The 26,330-nt window shown below is 52.5% G+C and overlaps 1 protein-coding gene across 1 annotated transcript; it reads right to left on the reverse strand.

Moving 5' to 3' along the window:
- Positions 1-768: 768 nt before the first annotated feature.
- Positions 769-22,235, reverse strand: Gpi (glucose-6-phosphate isomerase). Its single transcript, XM_090322705.1, has 18 exons — positions 22,022-22,235; positions 20,806-20,896; positions 19,430-19,498; positions 17,588-17,707; positions 15,669-15,752; positions 15,363-15,509; positions 13,596-13,667; positions 12,930-12,974; positions 11,889-11,942; positions 5,635-5,695; positions 5,199-5,242; positions 4,927-5,079; positions 4,147-4,276; positions 3,925-4,001; positions 1,936-2,064; positions 1,485-1,560; positions 1,330-1,396; positions 769-1,204 (listed from the first exon to the last, which is right to left on the reverse strand). The coding sequence occupies exons 1-18, from the start codon at positions 22,141-22,143 to the stop codon at positions 1,069-1,071; spliced, it is 1,677 nt and encodes a 558-aa protein (XP_090178831.1). The 5' UTR covers positions 22,144-22,235; the 3' UTR covers positions 769-1,068.
- Positions 22,236-26,330: the final 4,095 nt, after the last annotated feature.

Below are 26,330 nucleotides of genomic sequence, written 5' to 3' on the forward strand. Positions count from 1 at the left end.
ACAATGATCAGAGCAGGAGCTGGGAACCTGGCTTGGGGGCAGAGTGCTTGTCTTGCATGCCTGAAGACCTGGGTTCAATTTTTCAGTGCCATAAAAACAGAAAAAGCCCAAAATGGTGTTGTGGCTGTAAGTGGTATTGTTAGCCTTAAACACACAGTGTCTAGGCCCTGAGTTAAAGGCCCAGGACTGGCAAAATGATTTAAAAAAAGAAGGTGGGGGGGACCTAAAGTGTTGGTCAGCTAGTAATCACCCCAGATCTCAGCCAGAAACTTATCTGACCAACTTGTAATGACAGTGTGGTTTTTAAATTTTCCAGTGGCTCACATCTACAATCCTAGTACATTCCTAGCTACCCAAAAGGCTAAGAGAGGTTTGAAGCCAGCCTTAGGCGAAAAATCTGCAAGATTCCATCACAACGGCAGCAAAAGCAGGACTGGAAGATAGGGTACAATGGGCAGAGCACCAGGTATGAGCAAGCAAGCTGAATGAGTTCAAGTCAAACCCTACAACCAGTGAACATGTGCGCGCGCGCGCGCGCACACACACACACACACTCCGCCTTCAACCCACCAGTGAACTGAAGCAATCAACAAAAAACAAGAGGAAATGGGATTTGATTAGCAGTCAAGCTGTCTTGGTGGCTTTGGCTGTGTCCGGGTCCCCCTGGTAGCCTGCTCCCCACTCTATCAGGTGTCAACCAGGGCACAGGGCTCCTCCCACCAGGAGCTGACTGCCACACAGAACATCCAATCAAGGAACACTAAGATGCTGAGTGCGCCACCTCCTTTGTGGAATCTTTATTCTCCTTGGGATGTGAATGATGAGAACAGAGGTCAGAAATAAACTGCACCCAAACACACACTTCAGCTGAATGGAAAACAAGAGGCAGAGTGGACGTGGCTGAGGAAATGGCCAACTCCAGGCCAGCTGCTCCTAACGGGCCTGTATGGGTCCAAGCCCACCACCAGAGGGCGCTCTGGGCTGGGAGGAAAAGGACCATGCAGTGCAGAAGGGTGAGGAGGGAGGAGAGGGTGCGGCCATCTCCACTGGGCTGTGGGGCTGCTGTGTTTATTCCACTTTGACCTCCTGCTGCTCCTTGATGAAGTTGATCAGGCCATTGGTGGAAGAGTCATGGGAGGTCACTGGACTGTTGCTGTCCAGCTCTGGTTCGATTTTCTTGGCCAGCTGCTTTCCCAGCTCCACACTGCCAGGAGGAAGAGGAAGGGCACTGAGGAAACATTCCAGCACTGCAAATGGCATCCACCACGCAGGCTACCAGGGACGGCTCCCGGCCACGGGACGGCCCCCGGCCACGGGCCAGCCACTTACCCCCACTGGTCAAAGCTGTTGATGTCCCAGATGATACCCTGAACAAAGATCTTGTGCTCGTACAAAGCTGCAGGGGAGGCAAAAATAAGTGCTGCAGAGCCCCCAGCCCTGCCCCACCCACCCCGCCCACCCCATCCCCCAGCCCCCAGCCTCACCAATCAAGGCCCCAAGAATGAATGGTGTGAGCCTGGTGAACACGATGGAATTGGTTGGGCGATTTCCTTCAAAGACCTTTAGGCAAACAACAGAAAATCACGAGTGAAGCTGGTGGCTCCCAGTTCAACGCTAGCCCAGGCAGGAAAGTGACTCTTATCTCTCATGAACCACCAGGAAAACGGAAGTGGAGCTGTGGCTCAAAGTGGTAGGGCACTAGCCTTGAGCACAAAAGCTCAGGGACCCGAGTTCAAGCACCACAACTGACAGATAACAACAACAAAAAACCCATCAGTGAATCCTGAGTGGCAGTTTGGGGAGGAGGCCCCCCCACCACCTGTGTAAGATGACCCGACTCCTGCAAGTAGGGACGGCTCAGTGCTCAGGCCCAACTTCTATCCCAGCCCCAACGAGCAACTGTCGCCAAAGCCAACTCCCAAGTACAGTGTTGACCTTGTGGGGCAGCAGCTTCTCCACGGCCTCTGCAGTCTTCCCGGTGGCCTGGAGCTCCTTCTGGGCCTCATCTGCAGATTTCCCCTTCATCAGGGCCTCCGTCTGGGCTAAGAAGTTGGCCAGGAGGATCTGATAGGAGACAACAGCGTGAGGGCTGGCGGGTCAGGAAGCTCTTTGGAGAATGTTGGGACAGTACCTTCCTAGGTTGTCTAGGCTCCCTCTCCAGCCCAACCCCAAGTCAAGCAGCAGCTGCACCGCTTGCCAAGGACCCTGTGATTCCTTTAAGACTCGAAGCAGTTGGCTGGAACTGTGGCTTACTGGTGGAGTGCTTGCCTACCATGCATGAAGCCCTGGTTCGATTCCTCAGTACCACAAAAAGCCAGAAGTGGCATTGTGGCTCCAGTGGCAGAGTGCGAGCCCTGAGCAAAAGAAGCTCAGGGACAGCGCCCAGGCCCTGAGTTCAAGCCCCACGACTCACAAAAAAAGAAAAAAGCAGGTCAGGTGGCAGTGGCTCACACTTGTAATCCTAGATTCTCAGGCAGCTGGGATCTGGGGATCAAAATTCAAAGCCAGCCTGCGCAGGAAAACCTGTGAATTCTAACCTCCAAAAAGCCACCAAGTAGAGTTGTGGCTCAAGTGGTGGGATACTTAGCTGTGAGTGAAATCTAAAGGAACTTGGGCACTGATGGCTCACTCCTATCACCCAGACACTCGGTCTCAGTACAAAACCATCCTGGGCAGGAAAAGTGCCTGACCATTTTTTTTTTTTTAAATTGTACTTTACTGTCAGGGTAAGTTATAGAGAGGTTACAGTTATATACGTCAGGTAGTGGGTACGTTTCTTCTTGAATCTTGATATCCCTTCTCATGTTTTTGTCTCCCTTTTTCTCCCCACCTCGCTCTCTCAATCATGTTAGTATTAAGTTTTTTTTTTTTCTTCCCTTTTTGGTACTGGGGATTGAACCCAGGATATTGCACTTACTAGGCAAGTACAAGTGTTTTGTCACTGAGCTACATCCCAGCCCAAGGATTAAGTTTTTCTTAGTTTTTTTTTGTTTTGGTTGGTTGTGGGGCTTGAACTCTGGGGCTGGGCATTGTCCCTGAGCTCTTCAGCTCAAGGCTAGGGCTCTACTACTTGAGCCACAGCACCACTTCCTGTGACACTCTTTATCTCCAATTATCCACCAGAACACTGGAAGTAGTGCTGTAGAAAGTGGTAGAACAGGGGGCCGGGAGTTTGGCCTAGTGGTAGAGTGCTTGCCTAGCATGCACAAAGACCCAGGTTCGATTCCTTGGTACCACATATATAGAAAAAAGCCGGAAGTGGTGCTGAGGCTCAAGTGGTAGAGCTCTAGCCTTGATAAAGTCCAAGGACAGTGCTCAGACCCTGAGCTCAAGCCCAGGACTGGCAAAAAAAAAAAAAAAAAAAAAAAAGTGGTAGAACAGAAAAACTCAGGGACAGTGCTCAGGCCCTGAGTTTAAGCCCTCCTGACCAACACAAGGAAAACATACACACACACACACAACCAAAAACACTAAAAGGGACTATCCTAGCCCTGTGTTCAAGCCCCAGTAGTGGTTCAGGAAAAGAATTAAAAGAAAAAAGGGGAAAAAAAAAATCCCAGCTACTGAGGAGGCAAAGATGGGAGGACAGCTGTTTGAGGGCAGCCTAAACGAAGCAGCAAGATCCCCACCTCGCCCAACAAGATGGGTGCAGCAGTTCCTCTGACGCCCCAAGCTATGGGGAGTGAGAAGTAGTCAGTAGTAGGATGGCTGACACCAGACCCTGCAGGGGCCTGGAGAATGGCTCAGGTGACAGAGTGCCTGCCTAGCACACCAACAAGCTATGGAAACTGAGGTAACTGATGCACTAAGTCCATGGTTACTGCCATGGCAGCAAAGGAAGTTAACATAACCACTGACCAACGATGCTAGGTGCTAAGAGGTCTGACACTCATGACAGTGGTGAGGATGGGTTTCTTCTCTTACCTTGTGGTGGAGGCCCTTCCGTATTGGGTGCTGGGTCTGGGCAGGGACGAGGAAGTCACAGGGTATCATCTTGGTGCCTGTTGAAGAGTGCTGTCATCACCCACACTGTCCCAACCCATGACAGCTATCCACACAGCCTCCAGGAGGGTACTGCCGTAAGTGCAAAGGCCCTCGGGTCACATCTTTCCCCACACTATCATGCCCAAGCCATATGGCCCCTACCTTGGTGGATGAGCTGGTAGAACGCATGCTGGCCGTTAGTCCCTGGTTCCCCCCATACGATAGGGCCTGTCTGGTGGTCCACACGGGCGCCAGACTTGGTGATGTACTTCCCATTAGACTCCATGTCACCCTAGAATGCACAACATAGACTCGGCTCTACACCTACAATCCCATCTGCCACGACCCAGGGTCCTGGCAGATGGACCTGCAAATGGGTCCGGAAGTTCCTAAGCTTTGTAGCTTTTTAGGATCTACTGGAAGGACTGAAAAACGTGGATGTGGAGAAGGTAAGAGGCCTTTTTTTTTCCTATCTAAGACAAGGACTTTGGTATCTAATGCTCTCGAGCATTGACTGGCATGCTATCCTCTGAGCCACGCTGCCAACTCCAGTGTCTAACAGGCTTTGAGGGCTGTCACTCACCTGTCACGGCACCCGTCACCCTGGGAAGTCTAGAAATATCCTTCCCGTTCACTTCCACGTCACTGTGCTGTGGGGACAGCCACCCAGCCCTCCCCTGGAAGCCTGCTGCTTCAAGATGGGGAGACCCCCAGGGGCAGTACTCGCACTCAGGTGCTGGCAGAAGTCAGCTGACCCCGTCTGCACTTCAAGCAACCCTGGCTGAGACCTCACTGGCCCTCGGCCACAGTGACCAAACTCAAGGGCCTAGCTGCCAACAAGTACCACAGGATGGCACGTGGAGATGGGCCTGGGCCGTGCCCTGAGGCAAGAGGGCAAGAGGGCAAGAGGCTTCTGAGACTGAGTCCCGGCCTGGCGGGTACCTGCTGGAAGTAGGCAGCGAAGCGGTGCAGGTACTGGTCATAGGGCAGCAAGGCGTGTGTCTCGCACCCGTAGCAATTGATGTACCAGACGCCTAGCAGGGCCAGCAGGACCGGGGCGTTCTTCTCCAGGGGTGTCTTGAGGAAGTGCTGGTCCTGGAACAAGAGGAGGGCAGGTGGAATCTGAGGAGGCGCCAGGAAGAGGAGGAAGGGAGGAGGAAGGGAGGGAGCTCAGCCAACTCAGACACACGTGCGCACGCGCACTCACTACTCACCATCCAGTGAGCCCCCGAGAGCAGCTGCTCAAAGTTGTCAAAACCTGTGATACAGAAGCAGCATCAATAGAAATGGCCCCACCCTGGGGGCCCCTGGCAACAGGCACAGTTAGTTCTGCAACTAGGGAAGGTTCTCTCATCAGGGCAGAGATCTGAGGATCACAGTTTGAAGCCAACCCAGGCAGAAAAATCTGTGAGATTCTTATCTCCAGTTAATCAGAACAAGCTGGAAGTGGCCCTGTGGCCCCAAGTGGTAGAGTGTGGCCAACCTTGAGCAAAAGGAGCTGGGAACAGCACCCAGGCCCAGTTCAAGCCCCAGGACCAGCCAAACGAGGAAAAAAGAAAAGTTCTAGCCAAGATCAGAGGTCAAGTGTCTGTGGGGACAGTCAGGTGTCCGGACCAGAAGCCCATATGCTGGGAGCCCAGAAGCACTCACCTATGTGCAGGGCAATGGAGAGTCCGATGGCCGACCACAGCGAGTAGCGCCCGCCTACCCACTAGGAGAGAGGGACAAGGTGCTGAGGGGGGGCCGGCACACCGCCCCACCCCCGCCACTCGCCTGTGCCCGCAGGACTGCCCTTCCTCAAGTGCCGCACGCTCCAAGGGCCTGGGCTCGACCCACCTACCCAAGCGATGCCGCAGGCCAGCGCTGGCAACTGTGACAGCTGACCGACACGACACAGCAAACTACACATGGGACTGGCTCATACCTGTGTCAGCAGCTGCCCCACCCCTGTGCCTAACCACTGCCTGCAAGTCGGCACACCCCGTGTTCAGACCTTGGCCTCCCCGTTTCCTGGATCTGATGGGCCTGGGTCCCGTGCAGCGCCCGGGGCCTCAGACACAGGCAGACCCCATGCTCACACCTGGGCCAGCGGCTAGCCACAGATCCTTGGCCTGTCACCAGCCCATGCACACCGACAGACTCAGGACCCAGACATACACCCAGCATGCGTGGATACTCAAAGATCAGGACCATACCTGCCTCCTCCGTCAGTCAGACCCAAGACTCATACCTGAGCCTGACCTGCCTCCTCCGTCAGTCAGTCAGACCCAGGACCCATACCTGCCTCCTCCGTCAGTCAGACCCAAGACTCATACCTGAGCCGAACCTGCTTCCTCCATTGGACAGTCAGACCCAGGACCCATACCTGTCTGTCTCCTCGGTCAGTCAGACTCAGGACCCATAACCAAATCTGATCTACCCCCTCCATCAGACAGACCCGGACCCATACCTGAGTCTGACCTGCCTCCTCCATCTGACAGACCTAGGACCCAAACCCGAGTCTGACCTGCCTCCACCATCAGTCGGTCAGACCCAGGACCCATACCTGCCTCCTCCATCAGTCAGTCAGACCCAGGACCCACACCTGAGCCTGACCTGCCTCCACCATCAGACGGACCCAGGACCCATCCTTGCGCTTGACCTGCCTCCTCTATCCAGTCTGACCTAGGACCCATACTTCAGTCTGATCTACCTCCTCTATGAGACAGTCAAGGCAGGACCCACACCTGTCTTCTCCGTCAGTCAGACCCAAGACCCATACCTGAGCCTGACCTGCCTTCTCCATCAGTCAGTCAGACCCAGAACCCATACCTGCTTCCTCCATCAGACCCAGGACCCACACCCGAATCTGACCTGCCTCCTCCATCAGACCCAGGACCCATACCTGAATCTGACCTGCCTCCACCATCAGACCTAAGACCCATACCTGCCTCCTCTGTCAGTCAGACCCAGGACCCATCCTTGCGCTTGACCTGCCTCCTCCATCCATCAGTCTGATCTAGGGCCCGTACTTCAGTCTGGCCTACCTCCTCTATGAGACAGTCAAGGCAGGACCCACACCCACCTCTTCCATCAGTCGGTCAGACCCAGGACACATACGTGAGTCTTACCTGCCTCTATCATCAGACGGACCCAGGACCCATACCAGAGCCTGACCTGCCTCCTCTGTCAGCCAGACCCAAGACTCATACCTGAGTATGGCCTACCTCCTCCATCAGTCGGTCAGACCCAGGACCCATATCTGGGCCTGACCTGCCTCCTCCATCAGTCAGTCAGACCTGGGACCTACACCTACCTCCAGTCAGTCAGATCCAAGACTCACACCTGAGCCTGACCTGCCTCCTCTATCAGACAGACCCCGGACGCATACATGAGTCTGACCTACCTCCTCCATCAGTCAACCCAAGACCCATACCTTTAGCCTGACCTGCTTCTTCCATTAGACAGACTCAGGACCCGTACCTGAGCCTGACCTGCCTCCTCCATCAGTCAGTCAGTCAGACCCAGGACCCATACCTGCCTCCTCCGTCAGTCAGACCCAAGACTCGTACCTGAGCCTGACCTGCCTCCTCCATCCGTCAGTCAGACCCAGGACCCATACCTGAGCCTGACCTGTTTCCTCCATCCGACAGTCAGACCCAAGACCCATACCTGCCTCCTTCGTCAGTCAGGCCCAAGACTCATACCTGAGCCTGACCTGCCTCGTCCTCCAGCAGACAGACCCAAGACCCATACCTGCCTCCTCCGTCAGTCAGACCCAAGACTCATACCTGAGTCTGACCTACCTCCTCCATCAGACAGACCCAGGACCCATACCTAGGCCTGACCTGCCTCCTCTATCACAGACCCAGGACCCATAGCTGGTGCCTCCTCCAGCAGCGTGACCAGGAGAGACATACCTGCGCCAGGACCCAGGGCCAGTGTCTGACGCCTGTGCTTTATCCATGTCCTCAAGCAACGGAGACTACACCCCCTGTGCCACATGCTGTCCCGACAATGCAGACAGACCCCGGCAGGGCCTCACCCTCCTGCCAAGCCCATTACCCAATGTCTCCAACCTGTGCCAGGCCCTGCTTCTTCTCATACCCTGCCAGACATTCTTCTTTGCAAAATGACAGCCCCAGCAACTCCCACCTGAGACTGGCTCTGATTCCTCAGAACCCCAAGCTTCACCTTACATCTCCAGCTGTCCTGACAGCCCAGAGCAGTCCCTGTGTTCTGCACTATAGCCTGGGAAACAGACAGAGCACGGTTTAAAGCCAGCCTGGGCAGACTCATCTCTGATGAACGACCAAAAAGCTGGAAGTGGAGCTGTAGCTCAAGTGGTAGGACTCTAGCCTTGAATGTAAAAGCTCAAGGACCCCAGAATCTGAGTTCAAGCCCCAGGAATGGCACAAATGTAAAAATGAGCCATGGGTCTTTTACCTGAAAGGGGCCTGGTTTGGCGGAGCAGGGAGGGGGAGAACTTACCTGTTAGACATTCCTATAGACCCCACCATGCTTAATGCAGCCTCTCAGACCCTACCTGCCAGACTCTACTAGAAATAGATAGATCAGGCCAGGTTCCACAGCCTTCATTTCCAGACAGCCCAGCCACGCCCAGCAGCTTCAGGTCTGACCCTTAATTCCATATCTGTGCCTCACTTATCTCAATAGGTAGACTCTTACCATTTGGTCTGGGGAAACTCACACCCTATGCTAATACCACCAGTGGCTCATACCTGTCATCGTAGCTGCTCAGGAGGCTGAGAACTAGAGATTGTGGTTTGAAGCCAGTCTAGGCAGAAAAGAAAGTGTGAGATTTTTTTTTTTTTTTGTCAGCCATGGGGCTTGGGGTCTGGGCCTGGGCTCTGTCCCTGAGTTCTTCAGCTCAAGGCTACTGAGCTACCCCTTTGAGCCTCAGAGCCATTTCCAATTTTCTAGTGGTTAATTGGAGATAAGAATCTCACAGACTTTAGCGCCAAGGCTGGCTTTGAACTGTGGTCCTCAGATCTCAGCCTCCTGAGTAGCTAGGATTATAGGCATGAGCCACTGAGGCTGGCTATTCAATACATTACAAAAAAAAATAAATAAAATTTTAAAAAAAGGTTGTGGCCCAAATGGTAGAGCACTAGCAGTGAACAAAATTGTTTGGGGACAGTTTGAGCCCCAGGATTAGCAAAAATAATAGGAATAGCTAAGACCATACCCTGGATGGGCTATAAATTCCCAGGCCTTCCCAGCATCTTGGAGCCCAGCCTTTTTTTGTGTTTGTTTCTGCTTTCTGTAGAGAGGTCAGTCTGTGTAGTCATCTCTCCTAGGTAACCCTACCTCCCAGCCATACAAACGCAGCTATGGAGTCTACAGTTAACTGATCTGCACATGCCTGACTCTACCACTGCAGGTGCCATCTGTGTCTGACTCACCTCCTGCGCCACAGGATGCTTTCCTGACCGAGACCCTGCCCTGCCCATGTGACCAAATGTGTCTAGCTGGGATGGTAGACCCAGCTTAGAGACCATGTTCACCCCCTCCTTCCAAACTGAACCTGGCTCCATGTGATACGTCTCCCCAACCTGTGACTCATTCATTCCCCCAAGGGAATGGGCAGTCAAAGCCAACAGACCCTAGAGCATTGAGCCTGGCCAGAGACCCAAGTCTACCCACAATCGTTCAACCATGGTCTTCAGGTCCTGCCAGTAAACCATCTCTGCCTGATGGCACAGCATTCAACTCCACCCACCTGCACTGGACTGCACCGGGGTTAAAGTCACCATCTGGCAAGCCAGCACAGGCTCTAGGTCTTCATGCCATACTGGGTAGGCCAGCTCCATCTACCTGGGCTTGCTCCTTGCATCGCCCTTGGGCAGGGCCAGCCGTGCCTGGTTACGTTTGACCTTGGCTTCTCACACCACATCTGGAGGTCAGACCACCTCTGGAGAGCCAATTCATCCTAACTGTACTGGAGCTCGGTTTCTCAGACTGCACCCACCACCCCAGCGACCTGTGTACAGCCTGGCCGCCGAAAGCACACTGCTTGCCAGCTTTCCATGTCTGTTTTTGACTCTTGCTCCTTATAACATACCTAACAACCCAGCACTACCTACCTGAGCTCACACACCGCCCTGCTGGGTCATCTTGGCCCACTTACCATCTCTGACCCTGGCTGTTCACACCATAGCTCTTCTGGCCAGCCCTTACCTACCTGAGTCCCACTGTATGTCCTCCCAGCACACCTGGATTGCCAGCTCTGCCCACCTGTGCAGAATTCCAGCTCCTGACCACACCCAGTGGACCAGGTGTGCCTACCTGTGCCTGATGCTGGCTCCTCAGACCACACGCAGTGGGCCAGCATTCTCTTCCAGGGCTTGCTCATGCTCCTGAGATTGCACCCGCTGGGTCGTCTCTGTTCATCCCACCTGTCTGGTTCATCCTGGCCTCCTGCCTCTGCCTTCCTCAAGCTCACTGACACAATGTCCTATGAAGCTGGCCCTCCAGAGACCTTACCCGACAAACTCTGCTTCCCAACCTGTTCCCTTCACATTCTTTAGCTCTGACTTACCTAACAGGTACAACTCAGTTCCACAGGCCTGTGGGATTGACCTAGGTTACACAGGCGTCCTTTCATTCTGTCATGTCCCCCCACTTATCACTGCAATAGTCTGTCTAGGCTGGCCCAGGAGGCCTCTACTGTACCACTCCACCCTCACACACCAGCCCTGGCCTCACATGCACAATGCTGGGCAGGGTCCATGAAAAAATAAAACCCTGTTCCTTGGGCTCCTCAACTACCAGGAGGGGCCCATATCGTTGGCCACCAGCTGCTCAGGGGTCAAATCTCAGGGAGGGGTGTTACGTGGTAATGGCTGTCCCAGCTGCCTTCTCCCGACTACGATTCCTCTGCACCATAGGCTGCAGAAAACCGTGTGAGTAATGTCTCCATCCTCCCGAGGATGGTACGTGACCAGTGCCATTCTAGAAAGACGTTAATTAAGAGTACACAGCGGAGGGCTTGGAGCTCTGAGGCTTCATTCTCCCCCACACCCAAGTAGGAAAAGGATCTCAGAGGTTTCAAGGTAAAGGGGCCCTATCTTTTGGGAAGGTAGCTGAGTGGTAGAGTGCTTGCTTAGCATGCACGAAGCCCTGGGTTCCATTCCTCAGTACCACACACACAGAAAAAGCCGGAAGTGGCACTGTGGCTCAACTAGTAGAGTGCCAGCCTTGAGCAGAAGCTCAGGGACAGTGCCCAGGCCCTGAGTTCAGGCCCCAGGACTTGGGCGGAGGGAGGGGAGGAACACCCTAGGGTGCACTGACCATAGCTATGTTACAACCACATCTCTGCCAGCTACGCCCCCTGCACCCGAAGCCCACTGGGCCCTTCTCACATCCCTGCTGCACACAGGCCAGCCGTGAAGAAAGCTCATGCTCAAATCATGGCTAACATTCAACGTACGTGGTTCAAGCTGCCCAGGCTCCTGGCCTGCCACCTCCTCTCCAACCCACTCCAGCAAGCATCTATCCATTAGAGCTACGGGCCTCACCCCTGCCTCATCCTGCCCCCTGGCCTTTGCAACCGGAGGGGCCTGTGGTTTAGAGAAAGGTCATATCCCAGAATAACTTGCAGCCCCAGCTCAGTGAGGGACAGGTGCAGCTCTGGTTCCCCACAGCCGGTGTTGCTGGCAGACACCCAGGTGACTGAGAACTAACTCTGCAGGCCTAACCCACGGTAGACATGCCCAAGGGGAGTCCTCGCTCCACCTGGCATGTGTTCCCTGCCAAGGCCTCTCTCTCTGCCTTACCCAAAGCTAGGTGATACAGAAGGTGCTCAATAAATGCTGACCTGACCTCACGGGCCCCCTCCTCTGAGGCCATCTGTCATGATCCTTGACCTATAATTCACCAGCATGCCAAGGGCTTGTACTTACATCCCAGAACTCAAACATGTTTTGAGGATCAATTCCAAACTCCTTCACTTTGTTCTGCAAGGGACCAAGGGAGAAAGATGAAAAGAGGTGTTTGTTAGTAAGATGAATGAATTGTTTCAGGAGCCAAGGAGGGACGCCAGACAAGCAAGCCACAACGAGCCCTCACTCCAGCTCGGGCATGTGGGGGTGGGGCAGGGCAACCCAAGGCAAGGTGAGGACCCGGCATCTATCTTCCCAGCCAGAGCTGGGCTCCAGGCTACATCATGTCAGCACAGGAGGGAGCCTTGCACTTACCAGGCCTCTCCACTCAGTATCAGGCCCCCATACTGCTTCGGGCCAGGGGAGGGGAGGAGGAAAGCTGAGGATAGCAGACAGTAGCCCCTAGGAAATCTGGGAACCCAGGCAAGAGCAGAGAAGAGCCCCAGGCTAGGCACCACATGGCCTGAACAGCTAGCTGCCTGGCCTTCTGGGTACTCCACCCAGAGTGCTCCAGAGAGATGACCAATCCAGTTCTTTAGGTATTGAGCCCTCTGGACAGCAGGCCAGCACCACTGGTGGCCTGAGCTCTGAGCAGCAGGCACACAAGCATGCTGGGCCAGCCAGCCTGTTCCCCACCTCCTATCTGCCCGGCAGGTATGGCAGCACTGGGTGTGGGAAAGGAAGTGGTTAGGCTGATCTGCCTGGTACAGCACCCTATACACCAGGGCTACGCAAGTTCACAGGTTCACTTCAGGACTCGAAGAACTGAAAGGCAGATGACCTGGGCTCTAATCCTGTTCACACTACCTCACATCCATTCACTAGGGCTTAATTAATCTCACATTTGGGGGTCAAAGGAGGTAAAGTACGTGGAGAGTTCTGGAAATGGGCCAGGCACGCATGAGGAGAGCTTACAGATCACAGACAGGGATCACCATCCGATCCAAGATGCTGTGCGTCTGGGAACAGCACCTCAGCTCGTGGATTCTGAGAGACCATGCCATTAAGTACAACTTGGGCTCTGTAGGGAGCTGCCCCGGGATGTGGGGGGTGGGCACTTACCGTGTTGGTAGACAGGGCAACAAAGTGCTTCGCCACTGCAGAGGACTAGAAGAGACAGAGAGGCAAGTTACACAAGTCCCCTCCTAGAGCTGCACTCCAGAGGGGCGATCTTCCTCTTGCTGGAGAGGCCGTTTACCCCTGCCTGACCCCTGGGTCTTGTCCTGAGGCTGGTGGAGGAGCCCATGTCCAGGTGAGGGTTATGTAGGCAGAACATATGTTGGCATACAGAGCCTGGGAATGTGTCTCCTCTATAAAACAGGTGTCAGCTGGGCTCTGGTGGCTCACAGACAGAACTGCCCCCCAAAAATAAATAAAATAAGTGAGACCAGCAGCAAGGGACCAAAAGAAAGAACTCTCAGTCCCAGTCCCAGAAAAACAAACAAACAAACAAACAAACAAACAACAACAAAAACCAACAGAGGGGCCAAAGCCAGTTAGAGCAGGCTGTGCTGTGCTGGTGTTTATGCCCGGGGCTAACAGGGCCCAAGAATAACCTTCATCACAAGCGGAAAAGGCAGGTGCCAGAGAGACACCCCCACCCCACCCCACTTGCAACACTAGAAGGCAGAGCTGCTGGGACAGCCAGGCAGTCTCCCTGAGTTCCTCCCTAACTGGGCGCTGGCCAGCACCCACTCTGCCCTGGGAAAGCCCTGAGGCCCTACTCACGTCCTTGGCTGATGCGAGAAACCACTCCTTCGCCGTTTCTGCGTTAGTGATGGTCTCCTGGGTGGTAAAGGTCTGCAAGCAGAGAGCAGTGGGCAGGCCCAGGTCAGGGGCACAGGGGACATGAAAGGCCTGGAACCAGGGCTTGCAGCACAGGCCACAGCAATGCCCATTTGTCACAAGGCCAAGTATTTGCAGGTCTCCTAGCGAGCAAGTCTACACAGTAGAGCTGTGTCTACGACTCTAAATTTTGTTGGAATCTCTCCCTGAGCACTGCAGGTCAAAGGCAAAGGCCTCTCTCAAAAGACAGGCTGAGGCTGTTCTACTTCAGTTGGTGCCAGGCTACATCTCAGAACTGAGGGAGTGTGTGTGTATGTGTGTGTGTGTGTGTGTGCGTGCGTGCGTGTGTTGGTATTGAGGTTTAAACTTAAGGCTTGAGTGCCATCCCTTAAATTTTCTGCTCAAGATTGATGTTCTCCCAAAAAATACCCAGATCCACTTTGAGCAGCTCACTAGTCTCACAGACTCCTGTCCAGATTGAAGCTTGATCCTCAGATCTCAGATCTTAGGATTACAGGCTTGAGTCACTATAATACCAGGCCCAAGATAGAATTCTTAGCATGTGATATGTACTAAAGCACACACAGCATACAAATGACAATAGAGAAAACTCTTAAGCTATCGAATTAGAACCCCTTTGTACCATTACTTTAATAATAACAATCAAAAAGACCTGTAATCCTAAGTACTTAGGAAGCTGAGATCTCAATCACTGGTCAGCCAGCCTGGGTAGGAAAGCCCATGAAACTTCCTTTTTTTCTTTTCTTTTTTGTGGCCAATCCTAAGGCTTGAACTCAGGGCCTAGACACTGTCATTAAGTGTTAAGGCTAGCTCTACCACTTGAGACACATCAGCACTTCTGGCTTTTTCTGTGTATGTGGTATGGAGGAATTGAACCTAGGGCTTAAAAGTAGACTGTACTCTCAGCCCTCATGAAACTCTTATCTCCCATTAACCACCAAAAAAAAGCTGTGGTTCAAATAGTAGAGCATTACCTTGAGCAAAAAAAAGCTCAAAGGAAGTGCCCAAGCTTCGAGTTCAAGCCCTAGGACTGTCACAAAAAATAAATAAAAAGAAAGAAAGAAAAAGCTGGACGCTGGTGGCTCACACCTGTCATCCTGTCTACTCAGGAGGCTGAGAACTGAGGATTGGATTTAAAGCCAGCCTGGGCAGAAAAGTATCTCTGACAAACTACTCAGAAAAACCAGAGGTGGTACTGTTGTTCATACGGTAGAACATTAGCCTTGGGCACAAAGAGTGCCCCCAGGCCTTGAGTTCAAGCTCCAGAACCTGCAAAAAAAATAACTATGTTGGGGCTGGGAGTTTGGCCTAGGGTGGAGTGCTTGCCTAGCATGCATGAAGACCCAGGTTTGATTCCTTGTACCACATACGTAGAAAAAGCCGGAAGTGGTGTTGTGGCTCAAGTGGTAGAGCTCTAGCCTTGAGAAAACCCAAGGACAGTGCTCAGGCCCTGAGCCCAAGCCCAGGACTGGCAAAAAAAAAAAAAAAAAAAGTTCAATCTCAGGCTGGCCTGAGAGTCACATGACAGAGACAACTGACAAAGGCTCTAATTGAGCAGTATGTATTTGTGAGTTTGCTTCCAGGTGGAGGAAGAACCTAATTCCCCATGCAGATGATTCACACGCAGTGGCAGAACCCCATCCCCCCCACCTGCCCCATCCCCCATCACTGACATACACAGCACCATACCTTGGAAGCGATGATGAACAAGGAGGTCTCAGGGTTCAGGTTGGCCAGGGTTTTGGCAATGTGGGTCCCATCGATGTTGGAGACAAACCAAACACGGGGACCTCCTGAAGAGTACGTCTTTAGGGCTTCAGTCACCATCAGGGGGCCCTGCCGGGAAATGCAGCATCAGACAGAGAGGTGTCAAGATACAGGGCCCATAGCTAGGGAAATCAAGGGTTGGGGAGGCAGGGGAGAAGGTCGGGGACGGGCAGCACATAGGTCCCACTCTCATTCCACCTCCATGTCCCCAGGTAGGGCTGTCCTCACCAGGTCAGAGCCGCCAATGCCAATGTTGATGATGTCGGTGATGGCCTTGCCTGTGTACCCCTTCCACTCACCACTCCGGACGCGCTAGAGCAAGGTGAGAAGATACGATCAGCCTACACCCACCCCCAAATCACCCCTATGTCCTCCAGCCCCAGTACCCACTTGAACGTTCTCTTAAGATGACAGTGGAAGAGCCTTGCTCTACTACATTCATCACAAATAAGACTCTATTTCCTCATCAGAAAAGCTGGGACCAGCCGGACGCGGTGGCTCACGCCTGTCATCCTAGCTACTCAGGAGGCTGAGATCTGAGGATCAAAGTTCAAAGCCAGCCCAGGCACAAAAGGACCTGAGACTCTTATTTCAAATTAAATTCTAGAAAACAGGAAGTAGGGCTTGGCTCAAGGGTAAGGCGGTAGCCTTGAGCTGAAGAGCTCAGGGACAGCGCCCAGGCCAGAGTTCAAGCTCCATGACCAACCATCGCCCCCCCATTTAAAAAAACAAAACAAACAAACAAACAAAAAACACCAAAAAAAGTGTCTCAAAAACTCTCCTGCCCAGGCTAACTTGGAACCATGATTTTCCCATCTCAGCTTCCTGAGTAGCTGGGATTACAGACGTGAGCCACGGCGCCTGGTTTACAAGCCTTTAAGACGAACACCATAATCCCTCCTCACACTAACATTGCTTTCAAATCTGAAGATGGCTCTTGGCCAAGGCAACCAGACTTTGACCAGCTGAAGGATGGATACACGCGCACCCACGCACACTGGCTTTCAGGGAGACGCAGTGACTGACTGCAGCCCAGCCCATGATCACTCCCACAGCATGCACAGTCTGTATGGACAGACATGCGCACACACCCAAACAGGCCCCCGAGATCACATTTCTATACCCGGGAGCACAGGCACACCTACAGAGGAAAAGTGGCCCTGATGACGTGAATGATGGGATATCTCTCCCATACTTCATATGAAATAAGCTGCGGAAGAACAGGGGAAAAGAAAATGAACCTGTGCCAGGTGCTGGTGGCTCACACCTGTCATCCTAGCTACTCAGGAGGCTGAGATCTGGGAATTGAGGCTTTTGCTCGAGCACAGGACCTCCCCCCCCCCATTGAGCCACAGCACCACTTCCAGCTTTTTCTTTTTTCTTTTTTTTTTGCCAGTCCTGGGCTTGAGCTCAGGGCCTGAGCACTGTCCTTGGACTTTCTCAAGGCTAAAGCTCTACCACTTGAGCCTCAGCACCACTTCCGGCGTTTTTTCTATGTATGTGGTACCGAGGAATCGAACCCGGGTCTTCATGCATGCTAGGCAAGCACTTTAACCACTAGGCCAAACTCCCAGCCCACTTCCAGCTTTTTCTGAGTAGTTTATTGGAGAAAAGTCTCCGACTTTCCTGCCCATGCTGGGTTTGACTCACGATCCTCCTGAATGGTTAGGGTAACAGGTGTGAGTCACCAGGGCCCAGCTTCTTTCGTAGGATTTCACGGACAACTCTAAAGGCCTTGCTGGAGAGCCTGTTGGTGGATCGAGGAACTTCCACGTTTCCTCGGATTCTGGACTAGAGACACGACTAAGAGGCTAGATATGCCAGGTCTCCTTTCTTTACCGACTCAGGGCTCTCACTTCCTCTGCAACGGGTGAGTTTCTCTGTATGAACTCATAGGTGTGCTTAATTCAGTCAAGAGTAGACCCCACTGCTGTCAGGAACCTTGAGGACCAGGGAAAATTTGGGGGTGCTGCAAAGACCGCCACTCCTTCCCCCACCAGCAATCACATTGGTCACCACCCACCTCCAAAACCAGAGGCTGAAATGAGGCTCTGAGTCCTGCCTCCAAGGAAAACCCACGTGGAACCACTTGTAAGGCCTCCGGGGCCCCCAAACACACAGGCAAGTCCAATGGGGAAGTTACCGACCTGGCAGAACGTTTTCATCTTTTCCAGAACCTTGTTCACTTCTGGCATCACATCTTTGCCATCCACCAAAATGGGGTTATTGGAGCGGTTCCGGAGGGCCACATGGAGCACTGCCCGATCCTGGGGACGAGAGTCCCAGTGTGAAGTCCTTGGCCCACTCCCCTCCCTGCACATCCCAACACACACACCCACGGGCAGCCATGCTCCCAGCTGGCTTGGTGCAGTGTCAACTCCGTTCTCAGGTTTCCTCGGTCCTAGAAAAGCATCTGCTACCCCCCTGAACATAGCTAGGACAGGCCACGAGGAACCACAAGTGCTCAGGCTGCAAACAGCTGGAAGAAAGAATAGTGTGGGCAAAAGCATGGAGTGACAGGCCCAGAGTTTGGCCTAGTGGTAGAGTGCTTGCCTAGCATACACGAAGACCTGGGTTCGATTCCTTGGTACCACATATCCATAGAAAGAGCCAGAAATGGTGCTGTGGCTCAAGTGGTAGAGCTCTAGCCTTGAGAAAGCCAAAGGACAGTGCCCAGGCCCTGAGTTTAAGCCCTAGGACTGGGAAAAACAAAACAAAACAACAAGAAAAAACAGATTGGAGCCAGGCAAGGTGGCTCATATCTGTAATCCTAGCTACTCGGGAGGCTGAGATCTGAGGATCGAGATTCAAAGCCAATCTGGACACTAAAGACAGACACTTATCTCCAATTAATCACTAGAAGTGGGAAGTGGGGCTCTAGGGGTAGGGCAGTAGCCTTGAGCTGAAGAGCTTAGGGACAGTGCCCAGGCCCATAGTCCAAGCCCCATGATCCACAACAACAAAAAACCAGATTGGGTCTGTGAAAGGTTCCAGGAGTGTGTATGTATATGCCCTGTCCAGCAAAGGCCAGCAGGTAGCTGTCTTTGAGGGGAACAGGTCTAAAGCTCTAGGTGGGTAGAAAAGGAAAGGTGTCATCATGGGTCTGCAACTTAGTACAAGGTTCCTTGAAATGCAAGTCTTATGCTCTCCCCTCAGCCTACACACTGCCTCCTCACATTCACAGGCAAATGTGACCCTGCAGAAAGCCCTCTGTTAGAGTAATGTGGGATGAGCTGCAAGCCCATGGATCCCAGCTCTGCCTCTTAAAACTACTGTGTGGTGTTTCATATCTGGCCCACTAAGTCTCAGGCAGATAACATGAGGACAGAGACCCTGAGTGTTCAAGGCTTATTATGCTTCCATTGCAAGTCAGGGCTAGGGTCTCCAAGGCCTGCCCTTACTGTTTGGCCATTAGCAGAGCTTGCAGCAAGGATGTAATAGTCATATTCTCTAAGAAACCCAACCAGTCTCAGAAAAATCTAAGGAACTATTTCAGGTTTGTGATATGCTTCTCGGAACCATTCCAATTTGCTTGCCAAACACAGGCTGCCAACTTTGGGGAAGACATAACCTAAAACGTGCAAACAGCCTCCAAAGAAACAGGCTTGGGCTAGGAATGTAGCTTAGTGGTAGAGTGCTTGCCTAGCATGCTTGAAGCCTGGGTTCGATTCCTCTGCATCACATAAACAGAAAGAGCCAAAGCCAGAAATGGCGCTGTGGCTCAAGTGGTAGAGCTCTAGCTTTGAGCATAGAGAGGCTCAGGGACACAGTCCAGTCCTGAGTTCCAGCCCCAGGACTGGCAAAAAAAAAAAAAAAAAAGGAAAAGAGACAAACAGGCCTGTGGTGGGGGCCCTGTTAAGCAAATACATTGCCCAAGAGAAGGTGTGAAGACATAGGATAATGCTGCTGATAGTCCCATGAAGCTCCCCAAAGGGAAGGAAGAGGCCCCAGAAGGTGTATGGAACTTGGTGTCCTGCAGGTCGGCTCACCTCAGTGTAATTGATCTTCTCACCAGTGAACATGTGTTCCCGGGCAGCTTCCACACCTCTGGACTTGGCCTAGGAAAAGAAGACACTGAGAAGGCCAGGCGCAATGGCTCATGCCTATAGTCCTAGTTATTCAGAAGAGGCTGAGATCTGCGGATTGGTTTGAACATGGCCTGGGCAGAAAAAAATCCATAAGACTCTCATCTCCAATTAGCCACTTCAAAAGCCAGAAATGGAGCTGTAGCTCAATTAGTAGAGCATCAACCCTGAACACGTAGCTAAAAAGCCAGGTGCTGGTGCCTATAACCTTCGATTCTCAAGAGGCTGAGATTTGAGAATTACAGTTCAATGACAGCCCAGGCAGAAATGCTTGTGAGACTCTTACCTCCAATGAACCTCCAGAAAGTGGACTGCGGCTCAAAGGGTAGAGTCCTAGCCTTGAGAAAAAGAGCTCAGGGACAGCATCCAAGTCCTGAGTTCATACCCCAGTACTGACACCCAGAATGAATACAAATAAATAAAGAAAACAGTGGGGCTGTCAGACCCAGGACTGTCAAAAAAAAAAAGAGCCAGGCCCAGTGGCTCACACCTGTAATCCTAGCTACTTAGGAAGCTGAGATCTGAGGATGAAGGTTCAAAGCCAGCCCTGGCACAGAACGACCTGAGACTCGTACCTCCAATTAAACTCTAGAAAATGGGAATTGAGGCTTGGCTCAATGACTTTGAGCTGAAGAGTTTGCCCAGGCCCAGAGGTAGGGTGGTTGCCTTGAGCTCAAGAGCTCAGGGACAGCACCCAGGCTGAATTCAAGCCCCATCACACACACACACACACACACACACACACACACACACACACATACACGAAGAAAGAAAAAAGACATTGATACTTGGCCCTATCTTCTTTAGTCACTACCAGCCCAAACCCTCAAGCACAGAGCACACACACACACAGTCTTGCTCCAAAGAGCACTGGCAGATGTCTATAGTCTATCATCCTTATCTGCCATTTGAAGAGTCTGCTTGGGCTGGGAGTGTATCCTAGTGGTAGAGTGCTTGCCTAGCATGCACGAAGACCCAGGTTCAATTCCTCAGTACCACATACATACAAAAAGCCAGAAGTGGTGCTGTGGCTCAAGTGGTAGAGCTCTAGTTTTGAGAAAGCCCAAGGACAGTGCTCAGGCCCTGAGCTCAAGCCCCAGGACTGGCAAAAAAGAAAAAGAAAGAATGAAAGAAGAGAGTCAAAGAGTCTGCCTAAACATGAAGTCCTGGGGCTCTAGGGTGCTGCTTAGAATCTGGGCCAGGGACAAAAGTTCAGAGCCCAGCTTGCAGTCTACCACACCCAGGGGCCACAGATCAAAGCTCCTCCAATCAGACATTACCAGGTTCACCAGCATCTTCATCACTTCCTCGGTGACAAGGTTCTTAGAGTAATCCACCAGAATATGGCCATGGTTGGTATTGAGGTTCAAGCTGCAGAAAAATATAAAAGCTGCTCACCACCTCTGGTCTTTCTCTCTCTTTCCACCCTAGCTGGCAAGCTCACCCTGGCAGGGGCAAGACTGCTTCCAAAAGAGACACCCCCAGATGTTGGTGGCTCATGTCTTTCCTTCTAACTACTCAGGAGGCTGAGATTTGAGAAACAGCCTGGGCAGAATAAATAATAAATCAATGAGACTCTTATCTCCGATGAGCCAGCAAAAAAAGCTGGAAGTGGAGGTGTGGCTCATGTTGTAGACAGAGCACTAGTCTTGAGTGAAAGAGCTAAGAGGAAAAAAAAAAATCCATCTAGTGCCACACCCCAGAAGGGCCAGCACACGTGTCACCTGGCAACCCTGGCTGACCAGCACAGAATAGAGAATTGCAGACAGCCCTAGGCAAGGAGTCACATTCTGGCAAGTCAGGGGTATGAGTGACCTCCTCTCCCTGAGTTTCCTCTCTGGGAGCTTGTCTCTCTTGGGCACTCGATCTAGATGTGAAGTCTGGGTCATCTGGGGGTTTGCAGCAGCCTGAAGAGCCACAGGCGTCATGGACTCTTGTTTCTGCTCCTCCTTCACCACCCTCCCTCCTTCTTTCCAACACCAGTGACCAGAGAGCAGATTGGGATCCATTCCCCACCCCCGGATTTCCTCCCACACTTCTTCCTGGGTCCCCGTTGTTTCATGGGTCTTTAGGTTCAGCGCCTTGGGCAGGTCACCCCGCTGCTCAGGTCCCCCACCCCACCCCTCCACCCCCGCCTCACCCCACCCATACCCTGAGGGCCCATGCCAAGGGGGCAGCTCTTTCTACCCAGCTTGAGTCACCCAACACACAGTGGGTACGAGTGCCTCCTCAAATGACTGATGTACACGGGGTGTTCCCCATAAACCTGGAAAGCGCAGGGACCCCCCCCCCTCACTTCTCTTCCTATGGCTACCCAGCACCCCCGGCCCCGAGACCCTTCCATAAAACCACCGTCTTCCTCATCTCCTTCACCCCAGAAACCCGATGCTCCCAAGGAGGCGTCAAGGGCATCGTGCGGCCTCGGCCAGCATGTTGGGGCTCCCTTGGGGGGGACCCTTGGCCCCCTCCTCTCCCCTCTCGGCGCGCACACTTTACCTGAACTTGTTGAAGCGGTCCTTGTTGCTTTGGAAAAGTTCTCGCAGGTTCAGCGTTCCGTGATGGTCTTTGTGCCACTGCCGTAGCTTCTGGAAATCCGGGTTCTGGGTGAGCGCAGCCATGGCGGGGGCCCAAAGGTAATCAGGCCCGGAGCTTGCGCGGAAGAAGGAAGGAAGGAAGGAAAGGAGGCCGGTGGCGCGCGCAGTAGAAGGGCCTCGGCCCGCGCGCACAGCCGCCTTTTATAGCGCAGGCGCTCGGCCACGCCCCACGTACAAGCCACGCCCTCGCCTCACGCCCCTGACGTCCTGGTGCCCCGCCCTACGCGCGGGCCCGCTTCGTCCGCTGCACGACCTTGCAGGGACCTTTGCTTGCTTGCAGCTTCTCCTGGAGCGGGGTTGGAGTAGTGATGGGGTGCAGCCACTTGTCCCCTGTAGGAGTTGTGATTCTTGGGGGGGGGCTTTTATGGAACGCCTCCTTTCCACGGTACTGGTGTTGTTTCCAGCTGCTGTGGGCATCCAAAATGACCCAAGAAATCAAGCTGGAAAGGATGCTGAGAATCAAAGGGTATAATTTTAAATAGATGATGGCGAAAATGCTCACTGATGTTTTCGGAGCAAAAGTCTGAAAGCCAGGGAGGGAGCTTAATGGGAAGGAAAATGATCAGGCAAGCCGAATAGGAACTGCAAAATTCCTGAAATAGGAGCAGTGTTTAAGCCTGATACCTGTAGATCAAGTCTGTAAATCTTACTCAGGAGCCTGAGATCTGAGGACCTACATTCTAGGCAAGCCCGAGTAGATAAATTCCCACCCAAGACTCTTATCCCCAATTTACCAGCAAAAAGCCAGACATGGAGGTGTGGCTCAAATGGCAGAATGCCAGCCTTGAGTGGGAAAAACACCGAACAAGTAAAAGCAGTAGGGCCTGAGTTCAAACCCTGGTACCAGAGTGGGGAGGGAGGAAGTATACTTAGATGTTTACATGTCCTAGACACATCTCTGTTTTACTCATTCTAGTGAATGAGGCTGGAGTGGAGTGGGTGTATGAGAAAGGTCTTTGAATTTTGTTCTGAAAGTGACAAAGCCACTGAAGGATTCTAAGCAAAGGCATCCTCTGACCCGTTCATACAGAACATCAGGTTGAATAGAAGTCCCCAGAGAGGAAATCGGTGCAATACTACAGATTGATTAGGAAGCTGTTATGGTATGCTGGATGAGTAAAGAAGTCACAGTTTTCTGGTGAGAAAGAAAAATGATGGCATCAAGTTTGGGATCTGAGTTCCAGGGGAAATGGAGTTGTCATCAGTAATTGCAAGTATGGAAAGAGGAAGATTTTTAAGAGGTGCAAGTTTGGGAGGAAAATGATATCTCATTTTGTGTGTGGGGGTGTGCCAGGACTGGGGCTTGAAATTAGAGACTGGGCAACATCCCTAGGGTTGTTTGTGTGTTTGTTTTTCTCAAGGCTAATGCTCAATCATTGAATCCAAATCTACTGGAGATAAGAGTCTCACAGACTTTCCTGCTCAGGTTGGCTTCAAGCCATGATCCTCAGAGCTCAGCCTCTTTGGTAACTAGGATTACTGGCATGAGTGACTCTAGGAATTCTGTGACTGGCAGCTTCTGACACCTTGAGCCCTTGTCTTTGTGATTTCCAGCTGCTTCACTAGTTCAGGTCTCCCCATGATCTTTTAGATTTAATCTCAGTGATGTTGGGGCTCAAAGTAGTAGAGCACTAGCCTTGAGCTGAAGGTCTCAAGGACAGCACCCAGAACCAGAGTTCAAGCACCACTACTGACAAGGGAAAAAAAAAAAGAATACACGTTATTGGGGAGTCGAGTTTGGCCTAGTGGTAGAGGTGCTTGCCTAGCATGCACAAAGACCCTAGTCCTATTCTTTGTTACCACATACATAGAAAAAGCCGGAAATGGTGCTGTGGCTCACGCCCATCTTACCCTGGTGCTGTGGCTCACGGCCATATGTTACCCAGGAAGCTGAAATCTGAGAATCATGGTTCAAAACCAGGCCAGACAAGAAAGTCCATGCGACTCCTACCTCCAACACCACAAGGCGGTGTGGCTCCAGTGGTAGAGCACCAGCCTGGAGCACAAAAGCCAAGGGGCAGTGCACCCCCCTCCCACACCCCTCCAGGTCGTGTAATTGCATGCACAGGAAAGGTGGAGCATGGGTGGAGACAAAGCAGCCGCTTGGGGCCGTGTCCCCAGATCACCAGGATCCCACTGCCAACTGCTACACATCCTGGGTCGTCCAAGCGGCTGGAGACCCCGCTTCCGGGCCCATCACCCAGCAAGCGAATCCTCCAGTGACTCGGATGCCGGTGTGGACGGGACGTTTTGCGGAAGCTCAGGGCCAGGCCCATTATGCAACCCCGAAAAGGCTGTCTTAGGAAACGAGCACATTTCCCAACGAGAGCCCTAAGGGTGGGGAAACCGAAGCACGGGCGCTGAAGCTGTTCAGGGACGCGGCGGGTCGCGATCGGCCACGACTGGGGCCTGGGAGGGTCGGAGAACCCGGACGCGAGGTGCGGGGTAACCTCCGGGACGGATTCTCCCTGGAGCAGGCACGCTCACGGACATGCCGAGTCACCGAGAGAAGCCACGCCCCCGACGGCGAGACCACGCCTCCACCGGCGACGCGCAGCGGCGATCACGCGCTGCCCTGAAGAGGCAGGGGGCGCAGGTGGGGAGGAGGCGCGCCCGCGTGCGCGTGTGAAGCGGCACGTCCGGAGCTGCCGGTCTTATCTTGCGCGTGCGCAGTGCGCCTGCGTTGAGTCCCGAGAGCTCTAGGAAACGATTGGGTCTGCACGTCTGGGATGGTCTCGGGGAGCGTCAGTGCGCATGCTCCAGATTTGGGTCTGGGAGGGGGAGGCGGGGGCGGCGGCGGCGGCGGCTTAGCCGTGCACATGCGCACACCCAGTGCGGATGGGGTGGGCATCTAGGCTCGTGTTTGTGTACGCAGTGTTTTCCGCAGTTATTCATTGCTGGGGTCAGGTAAGTGTGGTTTCCAGGAAAACAGAAAAATGTACTCACCAAAGGCCTGTGTAGTCCGATGCGCTGTTCCTCATATTAATTCCGTAGTCCTGGTGTCATTCTGGTGATCTTTTTCCTATCAGTCCTGGGTCTTGAACTTAGGGCCTGGGAGCTGTCTATATTTTTGCTCAAGGCTAGTACTCTACCACTTGAGCCACACCTCCGTTTCCAGCTTTTTGGTGGTTCAATGGAGATGGGTGTTAAAGATTTTCCTGCTGGGGCTTGCTTCAATCCTCAGATCTCCACCTCCTAAGTAGCTAGGATTGCAGGTATGAGCCACTGATGCCTGGCTACATATTCTTTTAAGCCAGTGAGAGAGCCCCTTTTCCTTTTTTTTTTTTCAGTGTATGAGAATTAGAAAATAATGGCTTAACACTTTTCCTTTATCCCAAGTTGCTTGGCAGGTGGTGTGAGCACATCCTACAGACTTGCTCCTTATTCTAGTGGGAGGAAAATACATGCACACAGGGTGCTGTACTGTTTAGAAGATGAGCACTGACCCCAGAGAACCCATGGGACCTACAGGCAGGCTGGCTGGGGGCAGGGGGCAAGGCTATGTGGACAAGAAGTAGAGTAGGATAGCAAGTAAGGAAACTTCTGCCAATGGCCATTTGGATATTTATACATCACTCATGAGATGTAGATTTATTGAATTTTGCCTTAAGGAAAGATCCTAGATTTATTGAATTTCAAATACCATCTGGTGTTGTCTTGGTAGGGCCAGGACAAATGATTTAGTGGCAATTTACAATTGGTGCTGGTGACTCCTGTCTGTCATCCTAGCTACTAGGGAGGCCAAGATCGGAGGATTATGGTTCAAAGCCAGCCCAGGCAAGGAAGATGTTTTTCTTTTTTCTTTTCCAGTCCTGGGGCTTGAACTTAGGGCACTGTGCAAGACTAGCAGCTACCACTTGACCCACAGTGCCACTTCCAGCTGTTTCTGTTTATGTGGCAGTAAGGAATTGGACCCAAGGCCTCCTGCACATCAGGTAAGCACTTATCACTAAGCTACATTCCCAGCCCAAGAAAGGTCCTGAGACTTATCTCCAATTAACTATTCAAAAGCCAGAGGTGGAGGAAGAGACTGGGAGAGGAGGGAATGGTAGACACTATACACTGTACAAAAGGAAATGCACTCATTAGCTGACTCATGTAATTGTATCCCTCTGTGTATAAAAAAAAATCAGTAAAGTACTAGCCTTAAACAGAAAAAGTCGTAGTATTGGTACAAGAAAAACATAAAAACACCAAAAAAGGGCCGGGAG

Source organism: Megascapheus bottae, chromosome 31 (genome assembly GCF_031878675.1).
Source record: "Megascapheus bottae isolate mThoBot1 chromosome 31, mThoBot2.hap1, whole genome shotgun sequence".
NCBI classification, from domain to species: domain Eukaryota; kingdom Metazoa; phylum Chordata; class Mammalia; order Rodentia; family Geomyidae; genus Megascapheus; species Megascapheus bottae.

Coding starts and splice junctions, on each gene's coding strand:
- Gpi (XM_090322705.1), bottom strand. CDS start 22,143: ATGGCTGCGCTCACCCAGAACCCGGATTTCCAGAAGCTACGGCAGTGG. Junction 19,499..20,805: donor TGAAGATGCTGGTGAACCTG/GTAATGTCTGAT, acceptor TTCTTTTCCTAG/GCCAAGTCCAGAGGTGTGGA. Junction 13,668..15,362: donor TGTTCATCATCGCTTCCAAG/GTATGGTGCTGT, acceptor CTCTGCTTGCAG/ACCTTTACCACCCAGGAGAC.